Below are 18,106 nucleotides of genomic sequence, written 5' to 3' on the forward strand. Positions count from 1 at the left end.
CTGATTCCAGCTCCAAGCGTGCCTCCGACCTCGGGCTCCCTGCTTTCCCGGACCCTAACCTGCTTCTTCCTGTCCTGGGGTACCCATGGGGCTCGGAGTTTTGTCTCCTCCAAATTCTCCAGAATCTTTGCCCCCGCCAGTTCTTTTAACACCCTCGCCATGGACGTAGCCAGGATTTATTGGGGGGAGCAGAACCGAGTTATCTGCGACGCAACTGGTCAGTTACGGTCAGCTAAGTATTTTTATTTATTTAACTTGATTTAGGAGGGCAGCTGCCACCACCCTGGCTACGCCCATGACCTTCCCCTTTTCCCAGTTTCGCCCTTTCCACCCACCCACATACCCTAGTCGTCTTACCAGGGTCTCTCGGCCGCAACTCCGTTCCTTTTCCTACTACATGCCTTTCTCGCCAGCTGCGGCAGATCCGAGCATCCAGAAGAGGGGATAGGAATAGCCCGTAGCTTTTTTTTAGTATTGACAAAGATTGCTGTGGTGCCTGTGAAAGACAGAGACAGGTTTAACGCAGACTCCTGCGCTGCCCAGTGTTGGACTAGATCAAGCATAGGCAAACTCCGGCCCTCCAGATGTTTGGGACTACAATTCCCATCATCCCTAGCTAACAGGGCCAGTGGTCAGGGATGATGGGAATTGTAGTCCCAAACATCTGGAGGGCCAGAGTTTGCCTATGCCTGGACTAGATGACTCTCAGGGTCCCATTCAACCAAGTGTATTTATGTACAATATTAAATCCACCCAATGCAGTCCACCCGCTTTTTAAATTGTTACAAGGCGCTCCTTTTTCGGGTTAGGTCTTAAGCAGCGCAACCTTAAGCGTGTTTACTCTGATGTAAGTTGTTGTTTTCCCCCTCGCTCTGCTACATCCGAAACTTCCTCCCTCCGGCCTGCCAGCCTCCCTCTCTCCCCTCCCCTCCGCTTTCATTCTATGTGCGGACTTCAAACACTCTCCTAGCAACCGCCCCCATCGCAGGAAACAGCCTATCGCCGCAAACGGACAGCCGTTCCGCCCAATAGGCCGTGCGTGCGGCGGCACAGTTCCCGGCCTTCCGCACTCGAGCAACCAATGGCTGCTCGGAGACGGGACTTCCGGCTAAGGTGGAGGAGGCGGAGCGGGCAGGTTTTTGTGTGTGTGTGAGAGAGAGAGAGAGAGAGTAAAGAGAAGGCGAAGAGAGCAGAGAGCAGTCAGTCGCTGGCTCCCTCGGGAAGGCGGGGGAGGTCCGGCTTTCCCTGCTCGGGCGGCGGAGGGCAGGCGGCAACGGCCACCTCCACCTCACGAGGCTGCCGACAGCGGGGGGGGGGGGTCTCCGAGTGAAGGGAGCTTAAGCGGCGCCCGCTTCTGTTGTTGCCAAGGGAGGGAGGGGGTCGCCTGTCAGGAGTTGCTCTCTGAGAGGCCGGTGGAGGGGGGGGCGGCAGGGCGGAAGCGAGTGTCCCCCTCAGGGGCGGCGGGGCAGAGTCCCGGGGAGGACGAACGGGGTTTGGGAGGTTGCGGTGTGGTCGGAAAGGGCGTTTGTGGTCCGAGGATGGAAAGAGAGTGGGTTTTGTGAAAGAGCGGGGAGAGGGGCGGCCTCCCCACAGACGGTTTCTGTGGGTCCCTCGCGGTGTGACACACTCGACGGGTGGGGGGAGGCAGAGGTGGAGGTTTCCTTGGGGGGAGCTGGGAAAGGCTATAAAAGGGACGCGGGGAGGAAGTGTCCTGCTGACAGCCTGCTTTGCAATGTCCCTTTAAGGCAGGTGGATAAGCCCAGGGTCGGATAGGCCGGGGGGGGGGGAGGGCTTCGCAAAACCCGGGCGAAGTAGCCCAGAGGCGGGGAGGGTCGCTGCCCGCCTGCCTTCGCTTTCTCTCCGCGGGGCTGGGGGGAGGCTGCGATGAATGGTTTCAGCACTGAGGAAGACAGTCGGGATGGGCCTCCCACCACCCCTTTCTACGGACAGAGTTGCTGCCTCATCGACGACGGGGACCGCTGCGTCCGCCCGGCTGGCAATGCCTCCTTCAGCAAGAGGATCCAGAAGAGCATCTCCCAGAAAAAGCTGAAGCTGGATACTGACAAAAGCGTGAGTTGTGCTGGGGTGAGGGGTGGGATTGCCTCGATGTGCTGCATTTCTCTGTGTTTGCCCTTTCCTGAGAATAATCTCAGATGTTGTTGGTGTTGATCTAATAGCTAGCTGCTGCAGCAAAAGCTTTGAAAGGTTTGTGGAGGCTTTTGGTTGCAGTTTTCAGGCCACCCATCGTTGGAGATGAGCAGTGCTTTAGCAGTACACAAACTGCATTCACTGTAACTTACAATAACTAAAAATAAAAATAGTTGAAATGAGAGCATGTTGCCTCTACTGTACTTATGTCTTATGTTTCTAGCGTGGAAACCCACGTAGATAGAGATTTTGCTTCTTTTTTGTTATAGGAAGAGAGTCTACAACATCTTACGTGGTCTCTAACTACATACTATATTTTTGTCCAGTCTAGCTTTATGCTGAGTAAAAGAGAGAGAGAGAGATCATGCATACAAATATAATAATAGAAATGGGAACAACAATTAACCAACTTAATTCAGAGTGGAAATACACTTTAATCTCATGATAGAGTGATGTTAATTGCACAAAGTTCACAACACATTGCAGATTAGGGAAAACAGCATCATGTCTGGTCGAGGCAAGAAGCTATAACCAGTTCTGAGCTTTTAAGAGCAAGGGTGGAGGTGTCTATAATGCTATGTAAATATATAGCACTGGTATATAGAGGACATTTATCAGTGGCAGTTTGAGGAACCAATAAAACATCCACTTCTTTGTCAAAGGCTATACAGTATTACTGTTTGTTATTGACACTGTGTGGCATTACTGCTGGGAGCTGTTGTATGTACAGTATTTATAATTGAGTGGTGTACCTCTGCAGATTTCAGGCTGTGCTGTTGCCTTGAAAGGGCTGGTTTTAAAAACCTGCTAAATCTCCAACCCTGAAGTAACAAAAAAACTTTAATATGGTACAGCAAATGCACAAGAGTCCTGTGGAACTGTAGTGTAAGCTTTCATGGATGTTATCAGATGCCTACTCACTAGACTGATAACTGTAATGCTCTGGAGACAATGAAATAGTCCTCAAGTCTCAAATTGTGGTTAATGAAATTTACTGCCTCTTTGTCCCTGCTCTGTACATGCATGGAGCAGCTATAGGCCAAATAGGTAACTGATGTGCTGTCAGACTAAAAAATAAGTAAGTTATACAGAAGTAAGTCTGGTATAAATTTACCTTTATATTTCAAATTATAATAAATCCTCACTATACTGGGTGCAGGGACGCGGGTGGCGCTGTGGGTAAAAGCCTCAGTGCCTAGGACTTGCCGATTGAAAGGTCGGCGGTTCGAATCCCCGCAGCGGGGTGCGCTCCTGTTGCTCGGTCCCAGCGCCTGCCAACCTAGCAGTTTGAAAGCACCCCCGGGTGCAAGTAGATAAATAGGGACCGCTTACTGGCGGGAAGGTAAACGGCGTTTCCGTGTGCTGCGCTGGCTCGCCAGATACAGCTTTGTCATGCTGGCCACGTGACCCGGAAGTGTCTCCGGACAGCGCTGGCCCCCGGCCTCTTAAGTGAGATGGGCACACAACCCTAGAGTCGGACACGACTGGCCCGTAAGGCAGGGGTACCTTTACCTTTACCTTATACTGGGTGCCCTGTTATGTAACTTACCAACTTCCAACACACTTGGATATTTTTCTTTTGCAACCTGATTTGTAGACAACTATTCAGTGTCCCAAGCTAGGAACTAATGCTCAATAAATACTTTCAAATAATTTCTCAGCTCATATTTTGGGGTTCTGGAATGCCAAGTCCCATTCTGAAACTATAGAAGGGAGAAATTTCTGTTGTAGGAATAAATTCATCTGCTCCATGTACAGCTCCACGTTCTAAGCCACAACTTCAGTTTCCCAGACTTTAGTTTATTTACCTCTGCAAGTCCTTATGGGAGGAACTGCTTCCCTTTCTGGCAATAGGAAGGCATGTGGGTAGGAATGAGTGGAGAACTGTTTCCTTGGTGTGGACTGCTGTTAGCACTACTGCAGCAGCCTGCCATAAACCACAAATACTTATTTTTAAATGAACTACCTTTGCCCCTCAATATATCAGGGACGGAGAATGGGTGGAGTAGGCCCCATGATAATTAAGTGGGTTGCTGGTATTCTGCCTCTCAGCAGCCTGCAGGTTAATAGAGAAACAAATCCCCCCACCTCCCAAAAAAAGTCCAAGTCAGTGCTAGTGATATTTTGCAGCTTAATTAAATGTAATTGCATCACTGTAATCTTCCACTCTGCTATATTGTGACCACTGTACTATTTCACTGCATGTTTTTTTAAAATTTTAATTGTTAGGTAGGACATCTGTATATATGTGATTTCCACAAGAACTTCATTCAGAGTGTTCGAAACAAAAGAAAGAGGAAGACCAGTGATGATGGGGGAGACTCTCCAGAGCATGAGATTGATGTCCCAGAGGTACGTAGCATAATTAAATTGGAGATTGTTGCAATTTCTGTTTGACCCTGATTGAATTTTCATTCATCTTGGTCAACCTCGTGGGGGACCGTTTTCAGCCTGAGGGTTGCAGTTTCTCATGAACAACCTTCTGCAGGCTACATACCAGTGGTGGGTGGGGCCAAGGCAGTAGTGGATGGTGCAACAAGTGCAATCCAATGTTTCTGCAGCCGCACCCCACACCCCTCTATCTTCCATCCAGGCAAGCAAAAGGCACACTTCAAGAACACATTCCAGTCAGTTAAAAGCATTTGATGAGGGGGCAGAGCCACAATGTAGAATAGAGTATGAAGAGTTGTGGTCTGGAAATAATCCCAAAAGACATGAAGGGTCGCATTTGACCACCAGATGTGAGGGTCCTCACTCCTGATCTACAGCCTGAAGGTTGCATAGTAAATAAGTAAGGTTATAATGCCTGTGTCTTCACCTCCAACAGTCTCTTATCGTTTAGGAAAATTAATTTTCGGAAATTTAATTTGTAAGAACAGGTTGCTTTTGGAGAAAACAGAGCTCTTGTAGGCTACACACAACTAATCTGCTTTCCTGCAAAATTTAGTGTACTTTTGTACTACTCTATAAAGAAACTGTCCATCACATTTTAGTATCATATCCCCTACTGTGGTGATTCTAACTCATCTGATCAGCTATCTCAGGAAAGACCTGTGTCAGGAGTTGTTCTGGCCCGGATACTGTCACCAGGTCTGTTCCTAGAATGGAACTGAGGGGTAGGGCAAGACAGCCAGAACTGACATGGGTCAAATGGGGCTACTCTTTTAGACAGCGCTAACCAGCATAGACAAAACAGCAACTGCATTACAGTGGTACCTCTGGTTACGTACTTTATTCGTTCCGGAGGTCCGTTCTTAACCTGAAACTGTTCTTAACCTGAAGCACCACTTTAGCTAATGGAGCCTGCCGCCACGCCGCCCCCGCCCAATTTCTGTTCTCATCCTGAAGCAAAGTTCTTAACCTGAGGTACTATTTCTGGGTTAGCGGAGTCTGTAACCTGAAGCGTATGTAACCTGAGGTACCACTGTATATGGAATGTAACTTGTGCTTGAGCTTGCTTTTCCCTTTCCCTTGTGTGTCATGCATTTTTAAACTATGAGCCTAAGGGTAAGGACCATCTTGGTCCTGATTTTTTTAGGTCACTCTTAGAGCCTTTTGGGCAGAATATAAGGTACGGTATAAAAAGCTTAAATAAATAATAAATAAGCAAGTGACAAACTTGTTTACAGAAGAGAAAGCTCTGGATAAGAGATATGCTTTTGATTCTTACTTAGTGCTTGCAAAGCCTGCAAAGACTTTCATAAGTTATGATGTTTTTTGTACTTCTCAAATTATGATTGAAACACAAGTAATTAAAAATGCAACTTCTTCAACAGGCTATATTTTATTTATTTAGTTATAAAAACATTTCAATACTGTATCAAAAAAAACCACAGTGTTTTACAGCAATATAAAAAACATAAAACAGACAATAAATAATAAAAAGTTAAAAGCAAAAGGAATTTTAAAAAATCAGTGGCCCATCTTAGGAGGTGCACTCTTAATTGCCTGCATAAACCTGATGGAATAGAAAAGTTTCCAACAGGCATTTAAAAGTTGGCACAGAAGGCATTCACATGTACATAGCAGCATATCAATAAAAGAAGTGCTAGGGATTGTTTGAACATAACATTGTTGTCAGGACTGCCGCTAGGTCCCAGCTCACAGAGGACCAACGCCCAGTGGATATTATATACAAAAGTCTTTATTGAAGTTTAGTTTCCATTTCCAAGCTCTGGGCGCGCAGGCCCACGTCTTAACGCTAGACCGGCTAAGTCCCCTCTGACTCACTGCTCCACCCACACCAGTTTAAGATTCTAGCCCGGCTCCACCTCTTGCGCTGCTCTTTCCTGCGTTGGGTCCTTCTGCCCTCTGGGGTTCCCTCCTTCCTGGACTCCTCTGACGCGGAGCCTCCTGAGTCTTGCCCCTCCCTCCGGCGGGCTTTAGGACCTGGCTCCCTTCCCGGGCTCCCCGCTGTGCCGCGCTCCTGTACATTTGAACTTGGCGCGCGCGCCCAGCCGGTGACTTTCCTTCTGACCGTTTCCCCGCTTCCTGATGTGGGTGTTGCCAAACCTGACTCCTCTCCTCCCTCTGGTGGTGAGGACACTGGTCCCGACTCCTGGGACTCCCCCTCCCCACTGCGCTCTGGTGGAGACGCTGGCCCTGATCTCCAGCTGCTGTTCAGGGACTCCCCGCTGGCCCCTCCCTCTTGAGGTTTCTCCCTTGGAATCTCCCTTGCTCTGGCCACCGGCGCTCCCTTCTGTGAGTCCTCCGATTCGCTAGAGAGGCTTGTGGAATAACTCTGGCCACTGTCACTGCCTGCGCCCCCCTCGTACTCCTCCTCCTCACTCTCCATTTGCTCCCCCTCCTGTGTCTCTCCTTCTGAACCCCTGACAATTGTATTAACTTTGAATGAAAGTTAAATAAGGATATAGGGTTGCATCCAGAGTTCCCCTCAGTGAGTTGAAGGGCTTCTTCCATTTGCAGAATAGACTATTGTGGAATAGCGATTCCTGCAGGAGGAAGAGATTTTCACCAATTTTACACTACCACCACCACCCACATTTATCTGAACGGTCCCCCAACACTCTGGAGCATGGGACCTGCAGGTGAGAAGGGTAACTGGTGAAAATTTATCTCCCTCCCTCCAGCAGCCTATGAGCAAGTTAGAAACCAAGGCAGCTGCCTTACGCTGAGTCAGACTATTGGTCCACCTAACTTAGCATTGTCCATGCTGACTTACAGTGGTTCTCCAGGGTTTCAGACAGAAATCGCTCCCAGAACAATCTGGTTATACTGGAGATGAAATGCATGATTGTCTGTGTGCAAAGCATGTGCTCTACCACTGACCTCTGGCTTGCCCTCTCACAGGAACTCTGGATCCAAGCCTTAATCTTTTAAGAGGGCAAATAAGAATAGTCTAATGTGACCCTGCTGTATCACCAAAGAAATTACTGGGATAGTGTATTCTCATCATTTCACCAATATGGTGGCTACAATCCAGAGAGTGCATACAAAATGGAGAGACCATTCTGTTGAAAGTACAGGGAAGTAAGGTGCTTGCAGAGCTGTTGGTGTCCCACTATTTATATCCTAGTTACCTGTTTTGTGTATCTTGAACAGGAATTCCTTGCCTTAAAACAGGTGATGTTTCTTACTGATTTCTTCTTAGAGTAGATGCATATTTTTAAAAAGACTATGCCTTTTAACTATCAGTCATGCCATCTTTTTTGCAGGTCGACTTGTTTCAACTTCAGGTAAACACACTGCGTCGTTATAAAAGGCATTACAAGTTGCAAACCAGACCTGGCCTGAATAAAGCTCAGCTGGCAGAAGTAAGTTGGCTAGCAAGCTTCTGTGCTTTCATTATATGAACCGTGCTTACCCACCACAACCAAACCTATTTATTTTTATTATAGTAATGCTGACTTGTAATTGTAGCTACTTATTGTAGCTATACATTGTCAGTATGACACCACTGCCTTCAACTGTATACTTAACATTTCTCAAAGGGTAAAATGTGAAAGGACCTGGAATGCTCCAGCTAATAAAGTAAGCTGATTTTCTTCTCTTATTGTTCAAGTTTTTTGAGGGGAGAAAACCACCACCAAATAACATTCTTTTGTTTACATATGTTGCATCAGTCACATGTCATATTAATCCATAGTTTAAATTAAACTATTGTTTAATATGAAAGAGTAGCATGCCTGTGCACATCACATTCCTCAAGTCCCTGTGATGCTACCCCACTGCTCCTTGCTTTCCTGAACAAAGGAAAACAGTCTAGAGGCTGGTCTGCCATTACATATGAACCAGTGTTTATGGTTTGTTTTACTAACAAAATATGATTGTAAGTTGAGGTTTGTTCTTAATTTACTTTTGCCTGTGTCTGTGTCTTTTGCCTGGCACAGGAGCATTGACAGTTAACAAATTGAGGATTTGATTCAGTTCTTGAAAGTGTTGGCCAGTACCTAAATTACAGGTCCATTAAAAAGAAACTTGAGGGAACTGTTGGCAAAAGCACATGTTCGTTTAAGGAAATTGTGCTTTTCTTCCAGGCCATGCTTTTTTTTACCAACACCAAACATTATTATCATTATTAATAAAATTGTACACCGCCCTTCATCTGAAGATCACAGGGGCAGTTCACAACATCAAAATACAAAATGAGAACCCAAAATACAAAGTACAAACCAATACCCTCCTCTCACAAACACCAGGCTATCAACCAGGCTTGAAGTTTTGTATGATTTATCAGCTGACATCTATAATTGTTCAAGTGAGCAATCTCTGTTTTACACTGTAGGTCATTATGTTTCTCAGGGGCTTCTGCAAGGTGTTGTTATGTGTGCTATAGGTTCATTTTCTGCTTTGCATGTCATAGGAAATATCAACTGTCGTTTCTCCTTAGCGTTCCATGAAATATTGAGATGAAAAGAAATTTCAAGCACATTCAACATGCAGTAGACCTTGGAGAGCCAGCTGTGACTAAACCACAGCCAAGGGATAGGGAGCCTGTGGTCCAGATGAAGTCCAGATGTTGGACTATAACCCCATGGTCCCTGACTATTGTCCTGGCTTATGGGAATTGGGAGTTGAATAACTTCTGGATGACTGCATGTTCTCCATCCCTGCTACAGACCATGTGCTAGCTCTATATTACAAAACTTTCCAATTTTCTTGTCCTTTCAGACTGTCAGCCGTCACTTCAGGAACATCCCAGTGAATGAGAAAGAGACACTTGCATACTTCATATACATGGTAAAGAGTAACAAGAGTAGGTTGGATCAGAAGTCAGAAAGTAGCAAACTTGAATGAAGATCAGGCAGGTTTTGGACACAATCGTATGTGAATTTGAAGAAGCATTGGGTGCATTATGAATACAAAAGAGTTAACATTTTTGTAAATTTAAGTGCAAACTAGAAATTATACAGAAAACTTTTGGTCCAGAATATTAGAATACATGAATATATGTGATGATTCCAGAATTTTCAAAGCCTAATACTTGACTGAAGGGATGGAGATCACAGGAAAAATCAAGAAGTCAAATATAATGCCTGTCCACAGGATTAAAATTAATCTCTTGATTATAAGTCACATGTGATAAGAGTTCATCATTCTTTCACTGGATCATACCATATCCATATAGGGCTCTAGGACTTACTTGGTCCAGGTCAGGCATGACACTGGAATTTTGATTCAAAATCTTGGTCTGGGGTTCCTCTTTTTAAGTGTGGTCACCACTTGTATTTAATACAGGATTACTTGCTTTGAGACTAAATATGTATGGGTGCTAGAAGTTTTTAAACCTCGCCTTTTTGTATGTATATGGTCTTGATAGAATACTAAAACTGTCCAACTCTGCTTATTTGCTACTGGAACTTCTATTTTGTGAATTCACAAAAGTTAAAATGTTAAATGTTCAGGTGTTGTTGTTTTTTAAAAAAGCATCATTAGAATTTAGACATGCTATCCAATGCTCTTGCAAAGTTCAGTGCACAAATTTAATTCTGTTTTTTCACCATACTAAAAATGACTTTATTTAAGTTACTGTGGGCCATTGATCAACATTTAAAGCACCAGATTAACAGCACAATTTTATATATATCTACTCAGAAGTAAGCCCCATTGAGTTCCACTGGTCTACTTCCAGAAAAATGAGTGTAGGAGTGCAGCCCAGGTCTGTAACCAAATATTCAGTTATAGACCTAATCTGTTCTTGGTTAGGCAGATATCCATTAGCCTATCTGATGCTTTGACATTTGAATGCACACAATGCAAAACATCAGTTATTATGTCAGCAGTTATGATGTCTGCTCACTCTAATTTTTGAAAATGAGAATTAGTGCCAATCCTCTTCTCTCTCCTACATGCAGCCACCGGAAATGTGCAGTGACAAAGTTACCATTGTTTAAATTTCATGTTGCTCTTCACCTTTTATCCAATCCAGAATCCCTTATGCACTGCACATGTGTACAGCTTCCTCATTTTCTTCAGTGGAGGAGGCAACACTATGGTCTAAAATAAGTCAACAACTTGTGGCCTGCTAGCTTTGGCTTGCAGGTACCTAACGTCTTATGTCCTGGCCAACAACATATACAGGTTATTGACCTCTTGATGGACTGCTTAACATGAATGGTGAACTGTATTTTGCTTAGTAAGTTACATGTTACTCTTGCCTGGTCTAAAGTAAGTTTTCGCATTTTTTCCCACATTCAACTTAGAGACTATGATCATCATATCAGGCCTGTGCTGCTCTAGTCCTTGACTTTGTTTTATAAAAGCACAGATTTAAGCACCTCTGAAATCCATCAGTCTTGTATACAAGTAAGAGGTGAGTGTATGGTGCAAGTTGCTTGCCGAAAATCTATTCCAAAGATAATTTCTCAGATGATAAGGTGATAGGCAAGCATTCAAGAGTATTTTGGCATCCTAATAGTAGATCTCTCCCCCACCCCAAACTCATGTTATGCTATGGAGATTAACTGTGTGAAAAGATACTGCTTAATTCAGCCTTACATTTATTTGTTGTGCAATGCAGCCTTATCTTTTTAAATACTTTTCAATCTGACAAAGCGCATGAAAAAACTAAAATTGGTCTCAAAGATGCAACACTCATTTGCAATGGTTTGTTTGTTTCTATTGCAAATAGATGCTCAAGAAACAATGGATATGCGTCATGAATACATATTCTCTCAATTAATTGGATACCACCATTAAATGTGGTTATTTTCAGGCAGCTTCAGCAAAGGGTATGTCAATTTACCATGTACTTCCAACAGATACACAAAGTGCTACTTCTCTTTTCACTGGGAAAAGTGAATTGAACTGACCACCAGAACACAATCTTTATAAGCAGAAGCTTGAGGACATAGTTTTTGATTTATCTTCAGAATATTCATGTTTGCAGTTAGAGGAATTTTGCCATGGTCATCAAAGAGACACACACTGTATGCCTCACTTCTAGACCAAAAATGTACATTTTTTAGTGTTAGGTCTCATTTTTTGTAAATAAATAACTGCAGGGTTTCAGCAGCCAGCTTCAAAATGACTATGGAAAAATGCAGGTGCTACCCCTTTAGGCATGGCTTTGGAAATCAAATCAAGGAAATCATTTCCCCAAATAAATTAATTGATGTAAAATGTAATTGTTATTCATTATACAAGCAGATCAGCAATTGCTGATATAATTGTTGAGTCCTGTTGTAGTTTAGAGACATCTCTATATGCCTTATTTTCAGCTCGACCAACAAGGGTTGAACAAATGTCATGGCAGACAAAATAAGCCATTTTCATGGCTTGTCATGCTAGAAAGGAATCCAGCTCACAGCAATATCTATATTCAGGGAGAATCATAGAATCATAGAGTTGGAAGAGACCACAAGGGCCATCGAGTCCAACCCCCTGCCAAGCAGGAAAGCCTGTGATTCTTGAACATCTAGTGTAGAATCACCAAAACCGCCATAATGCAGTTGTTTAATGTAATGGCAGATTATGCTGCGTGCCATTTAAGGAAATTATCCAATTCCTTGTGGTTTTAATAAAACCTTCATCAGCATTTTTGAGCTTCAAAGGATGTGAAGGGTATTCTAAAATTAATAGAATATGTGAGAACTTAGTCACATTGACATGTTCGTTCATACAAACTGGTGGGTTGCATTTTATCTTGATTCTTGTCAACTATATAGTTTACATGGGGTTTAAGCTAGTCAGCTACGAACTGTGGCTTGGGTGTGACAGTTCACATGTTTAAGATTAGGTATGGGTCATTATATTGCTGACCACAGCTATACTGAATGAAACTGAACTCCAAGCAAGAAGATCTGTTTGAAACCTTCAAACTCGTTCAAGAACCCACTTAAAGCTAGCAGAAGGGCCATCTTTGTTTTAATGGGCTTTGCATCAGAGCCAAAGAACTTAATGTGGCACATCTTCTATAATGAAGTTAACCATCAAATATGGTGGTCCTCGGTGCATTAGTTGTTGTTGTTATTGTAGTAGTAGTGCAAGGATTTTTGTTCATCCCTTGAATTGAATGAAGGAAAGAGCAAAGTGATGGGGAATGTGCAATGACAATTATAGCACTGGAATGACACTTTTATGAATACATTGTGCAGGAATACATTGTGCAGTTGGTTAAATAGTCAGAAACTAAATCAAGCAAGTCCAAGTGTGTTTCTGCAGTATAAATGTTGCATATCAAACTCCTGCACTAAATTTCAGATTTTGTCTTGCAAGGCACATCATGAAATATGATTCAAAAGTTAAGTCCTGCAGTTGTTCTGGCAGAACTCCTAAGTCTTAGATTCATAGACTAATTCAATCAAACCTTTTTTTCCCCTGCCACCTGAAATATTTTATCAGTAAATGTATCTGTGTAAACGTCAGCAAAGCCAAAGTAGCTCATGGCAAGGATATTTTTTCAGATTTTCGAAAGCAGACTTGAAAAGCCATGAGCAAGATATATCCCAGAAATGCAGCAATTGGTGACTTGTCTTGAGAGAGAACTTACTAAAACAGTATTTTAAATTTTGTGATAACTATATATTAGCCAAATGCAATTTTTGTGGGGGGTGGGTGGGTTTGGGAGCCTTGCACTTTACCTCATGTTGATTTTGATAAAGTTGCTAAGACTTAAAAGGCGGACTGTTGTATTCAGTGCACTAGTGTCACTTCGCCCTGTGTGTTGAGATGAGGGACTGATGAATCTTTAGGACAGCTATCCTAAAAGAAGTATCTCAGTACTGGAACAATTGATTAAAGGGCCCTGCTATAATGAAGCAGAACATCAGTGTTCCCTCACTTGTAATATCCCACATGCTCAGTTGTGAATCTAAGGGTGTGCTTGGATTTGTTTGTTTCTTAAAAGTGTGATAGTGGTACAGGATAATTCTTGCTCTTCTGTAGAATTTACCTATTCTCATTTATTAATACCTTAGATGTTGAATTTCAAATGTTTCTGGAGGGGAAGGGGCTTATGCCTTAAACTCAGAATTTCAATGAAATGCTTAGCAATAGTTTTTTCCTGCTGGTTGTTTTTGAGGTGTAGTTTTGGGTTTTTTTCACAATTTTCAAACATGAGCTTATGGAGTTGCCTTCATCCCTCCATTCCTGTCCTGATACACACTAGAAAAACATGACAACTTACCTGCTTATCTGTGTTTTACACCCCTTTGACATATAACAGGCTTACTGGAGGAAAACAACATCCCTTCCCCTTCATTCATTCTGGTGGGCCTTCAATGTCTTGTTCTGATCTTTATGCCAAATGTTTTAGGCAAGCTTTCATTGTGAAATAATAACTGTGTACTCTTAAAGCAACCTTGTGACTTACAGTGAAACTGTAGAGTTCTTTTCTCTAAGATGTATAGTGTATCCTTCCTTCCACTGTAAGTTAAAACTCTGTGCTGTTGGACAAAGATGTCAATGCCTGAGGTGCATTTTTAATAAATGATCAGTTTTGCTGGTTGCAGTTTTCCTTGTAAATGTACTCATTTATAGGTGTTAATACTATGTTTGCTGAAATCCTCAAATGGTGGGCATAGGAAGACACTTGCTTCACCCATGCGGGAAAAAGCAAAAAAAACTTTTCTCAACTTCAGAAATTTTGTACTTGACCTGGTCATACCCAGTTGCTTACCAGTATTCCATATTTTGAAAACTGAAAGCTTGGAAGCAAATCATAATATGTACCTCATGATGTCTGCCAACTGACTTACAATTTCAAGTGCAAGCAAATACCATCGACAGGCTGAAGAGCAGTTGCCTGGTGGTGCAAAGGAAAAAAGGTGGCTTCCCTCAATGACAAATAGCAAATGGTGTTGTGACTAAGACTGAGGAGATCAGTGTTGAAGGCCCAGCCAGCCAAGAAGCTCACTTTGTGAATATGGATAAGTCGCTATATGGTTCAGCCTATATGGTTCTATGGGTAAAGGTATGGCGTAGAACAAGAGCTGCCCATTTGTGCTGCCCTGAGCAGCTTTTAGGGAGTGCAGGATATATGCAAACATAAATTAAATAGCATAATTGTGTTTGTGCATAGACTACTAATATATTCCAGGATAAAGTTGTCTTAGTACATATTATAGATTTTCACTGCATCATCTGAAATCTATGTTGAAATTTGAGTTTAGTCTTATGATAGGCAAAATAGCAATTTGTTTATGTTGACAAGTTTGAACAGGAAGCACTGCTTGAAAATCTTGTCACAACTATATAGTCAGAATAGGTCACATTTCAGTTGCAGGAATTCATTGAACATTATAGAGAACACAGAGCTCTGTTTTTGAAATAAATACATAAATAAAGTACAGTGAAATGCCTGTCCTTGTAAACTTGTCACATTTTTAAATTTATACTCGGTGTTCCAAACCACTTCTATTCTCTTTGGGCTATTGCTTGTGTTATGTTAGTAATCAGTGATTTTAACTACCCTTTGAGAAATTGTTACCAAGAAGAGCCTTCGAGAATCCACTTAAAGCTGGCAGAAGGGGCGCCAAGGACAAAGCACACCAAGGATAGTTCAAGTGTGTGCTTCCACTATATAAATGGATTGTTTTCTGAGAGCTTTACATTATAATGCTCATAGCTTGGTTCTTGGGAATCTTGGGGCAAAGGCATGTAGCTTTCATGCCACCAGTCTCTGAACTGAGTGACTTCTGCATCAGTGTTCTAGACTAGCACATTATAATCTGAGTACTGGACTGTGATCATTTTGTATACTTCCCTCCTGTATCCTTTTTCACCATATGAGGGCAGTATCATCTAAGCAAGCACAGCTGGTTTTGCAGCCTTATAACCTTGGCAGTGTTTGTGCCCCTCCCCTTCCCTCTCAGCCGCAGGTCTGTGTTTTGCTGATTGGGTAAGGAACATTTTCCACAGCTGTTAACAGGGACTGCAGCCATTTTCCTGTCACAAACAGGACTCTTTCCATAGAAGTGCTTGTCAGATACCGGAAGTAGGATTATGCAGTATTAAGGGATATGAATATCATTTTAAAAATCTGGCTTTTTAAAAATGGCCTGGTTGAGAATGAAATGCACTATGCACATTGGATTGGATCCCTGAAGGAGTTCTTTCTCCACCCTTTCCATAACGTTTGATAAAAGCCAGGCTTTGATTTTTCTCAGCATCCCTGTTATAAAGGGCAGATTGGAGGATAGTGGAGAACATGAATGGAGATTTAATGGTTGAGGGTTTATTTTATAGGCAATCTGTTATCAAACAGGCTTGAGTCTATAGTAATAGCTGAGGCTTATATTTTATATTTACCCAGTGTACATAAGAAGGAATGACTAATTAGTTTTTCTAAGGCTACTAATTCAAGAGCTGGAGTTGAGTTTATGTCTCCATTGCTTTTGGAGACAGGTTTAGATCTTCCCAGGCTATTAGAAAGTCTTCCACCACCCTGCCCCCTCCCAGCTTTTCTTAAACTTGCTTTTAAAGCTGCTTTCTAGCATGTATTTTAATTATGTTCCTACAGATTCGGTTTCTATAGCAGCACAAATGAGGGTGCACTAAAAGGAACAGGAGGAATGAACATAGAAAATGGATTAAACTTTGAGGAATATTATCACCCATATAGGTGCACCCCAGAGAAGAGGCACATGCCATTGTCTCTCAAGACAGATGTCCCCAGCTAGGCTTTCCTATAAGCACAGGAAGATAGGAAGGCTGTCTACCCTACTCCCAAAAGCTGTTTATTAGTTGATTATTATTATTATTATTTTAAAGAAGGTAAGGTTAGTGCAGAAAAGGGTCTGTGTGTGATTTCTCTAAGGTTGAGTTTCCATTAACAGGAAAATCAGCAAGGTATCAGTCTCAGGCACTGTGTAGCCAGCCTCCCCAGTTGCCTGCAGCTTAGTCAAAAACCAGGGAAACAGCACGGACGGCCACAGAGCACTACAGACATCTTTTTAATGGAAAAAGAAACACATCCTACTGCAAGGATATGGTGATCTCAACCCTGTACTCACTAAAAGGATAAAGAAATTATAAAATGCATTGCGAATGAGGCAGAAAGACAGAAGCTTATTTCAAAGGACAAAATAGTTTTTAACCTTAATCTTTCAAAAATCATAGAGCCATAGATTTGAGCTGGATGCCTCCTATATATTGTACAGAAGCAGCACTGTATAAACCCAAACTATTCCTTCTGCTACTGTTTTAATGATAACATTTCCATCATTTCTGATATATCTGCTTTGTCAAATACTGATTACTTTGTGAAGAATAACCAGGTTCCACAGTGATGACACATTTTGAATGGACCACTTGTGATATGGCTTTCTGTGCTCCTTGTTGCCATTTGTGAGCTCAGCCAAGCTCAATGTCAATTTGTTGTGGTTACAGTATTGTGTTAGCATTAAGCAGAGTTAGATGGACCTTAGAGAAACTAAAAATGTATTGGTGCACTGGTCAGCATGGGGTCAATCGGGATCACTTGACTTGCATGAAGAGCCTTAGGTGTGTAGATAGAAAATCCATCAATTAATTCCTTCCATCAGTAGCATCAAAACCCAACAAATAGCACTGGCAGACCCTAAACCATTTTCTAAACCATTTGCAATCAACTAATCTATGTTGCCTTGGAAAGTACTTCAGTTTGACTTAATAAAGCCTTTATAAAGAACAATGTGGTGTCTCACTTGTGTTTTATCTAGGAAGGATTTGTCCTACTGGGTGTTCTCCCATCAGTTTATCAATTCACATCATTTTTGGCTGCCGAGAGAGGAGTTACAAGACTCTCTAGCACAGAAGACTCGATCTGAATGGGCTGTCTAGGTTGGAGATTCCAGTAGACCCATATGTGGGAAAGGCTAGGGGCAGGCAATGCAAAGAAGACATTGCAGTTATTTTATTTGAAAGCTGGCCAAGGTCCTGAGAGACTGGAAGGATGGGTGAGGATCAAAGGCCTCGCTGGCTGTAAATCTTTCACCTGCAACTGTTACTTACTGGGGCTTTTGGCCATTATTTCGAGGTCGGGCCCAGGTCAGGATTTCTCCTGTCTTTTTAGTCCCCAAACTCTGAAACATCCACCTTATCTTTGACGCCATCTTGACATAAAAAACAAATTATGGCCCAATTACCCTCCCCGAAAGAGCGATCTAAAGGGCTTGGGGGGGGGGACCTTAAATGACAAGAACTGTCAGGCGCTTCCTTAAGAAAATGTAAGCAAAGTTACAGGGAGGAAAATATGCCACAGCTTCAAACCACCTTGGCACACAATTGCCCATCTACGTGTACAAAATCTCCCTTTTGGCAAGCTGTCTGCCTCACAGGCTTAATGTCTCTAATCCAGAAGGCCAGTGCCTTCATTCCACTGATCTAGAAGTTCAAGCATGATGATTGGTTGAAACCTTTCCCTTTCTTGATAGAGAAACCCATTGTCCACCAATCCCCTGTGGACTAAAGAAAATGAGCCTGGGGACCCATCCTAAAGTGGTCACCCTAAAGGCTGCTTTCCCCATGCATGCACTTCACTGGTTTCAATGAGGGTTTCTACAAGACCTTCGTGACA

The 18,106-nt window shown here is 42.7% G+C and overlaps 1 protein-coding gene across 2 annotated transcripts; it reads left to right on the plus strand.

Moving 5' to 3' along the window:
- Nucleotides 1-1,446: 1,446 nt before the first annotated feature.
- Nucleotides 1,447-14,059, plus strand: SAP30L (SAP30 like). 2 transcript variants are annotated; one of them, XM_083728766.1, is made up of 4 exons: nucleotides 1,447-2,070; nucleotides 4,378-4,500; nucleotides 7,824-7,844; nucleotides 9,280-14,059. In XM_083728766.1, the coding sequence occupies exons 1-4, from the start codon at nucleotides 1,885-1,887 to the stop codon at nucleotides 9,403-9,405; spliced, it is 456 nt and encodes a 151-aa protein (XP_083584892.1). In that variant the 5' UTR covers nucleotides 1,447-1,884; the 3' UTR covers nucleotides 9,406-14,059. The 2 variants fall into 2 exon arrangements, with proteins under 2 accessions (XP_083584892.1, XP_083584891.1); XM_083728765.1 differs by having other exon boundaries at nucleotides 1,479-2,070; nucleotides 7,824-7,922.
- The last annotated feature ends 4,047 nt before the right edge of the window (nucleotides 14,060-18,106 follow it).

The sequence above is a fragment of the Podarcis gaigeae genome (genome assembly GCF_964106915.1).
Source record: "Podarcis gaigeae genome assembly, chromosome: 2".
Lineage (NCBI taxonomy): Eukaryota > Metazoa > Chordata > Lepidosauria > Squamata > Lacertidae > Podarcis > Podarcis gaigeae.

Coding starts and splice junctions, on each gene's coding strand:
- SAP30L (XM_083728765.1), top strand. CDS start 1,885: ATGAATGGTTTCAGCACTGAGGAAGACAGTCGGGATGGGCCTCCCACC. Junction 2,071..4,377: donor AGCTGGATACTGACAAAAGC/GTGAGTTGTGCT, acceptor TTTAATTGTTAG/GTAGGACATCTGTATATATG. Junction 7,923..9,279: donor ATAAAGCTCAGCTGGCAGAA/GTAAGTTGGCTA, acceptor TTGTCCTTTCAG/ACTGTCAGCCGTCACTTCAG.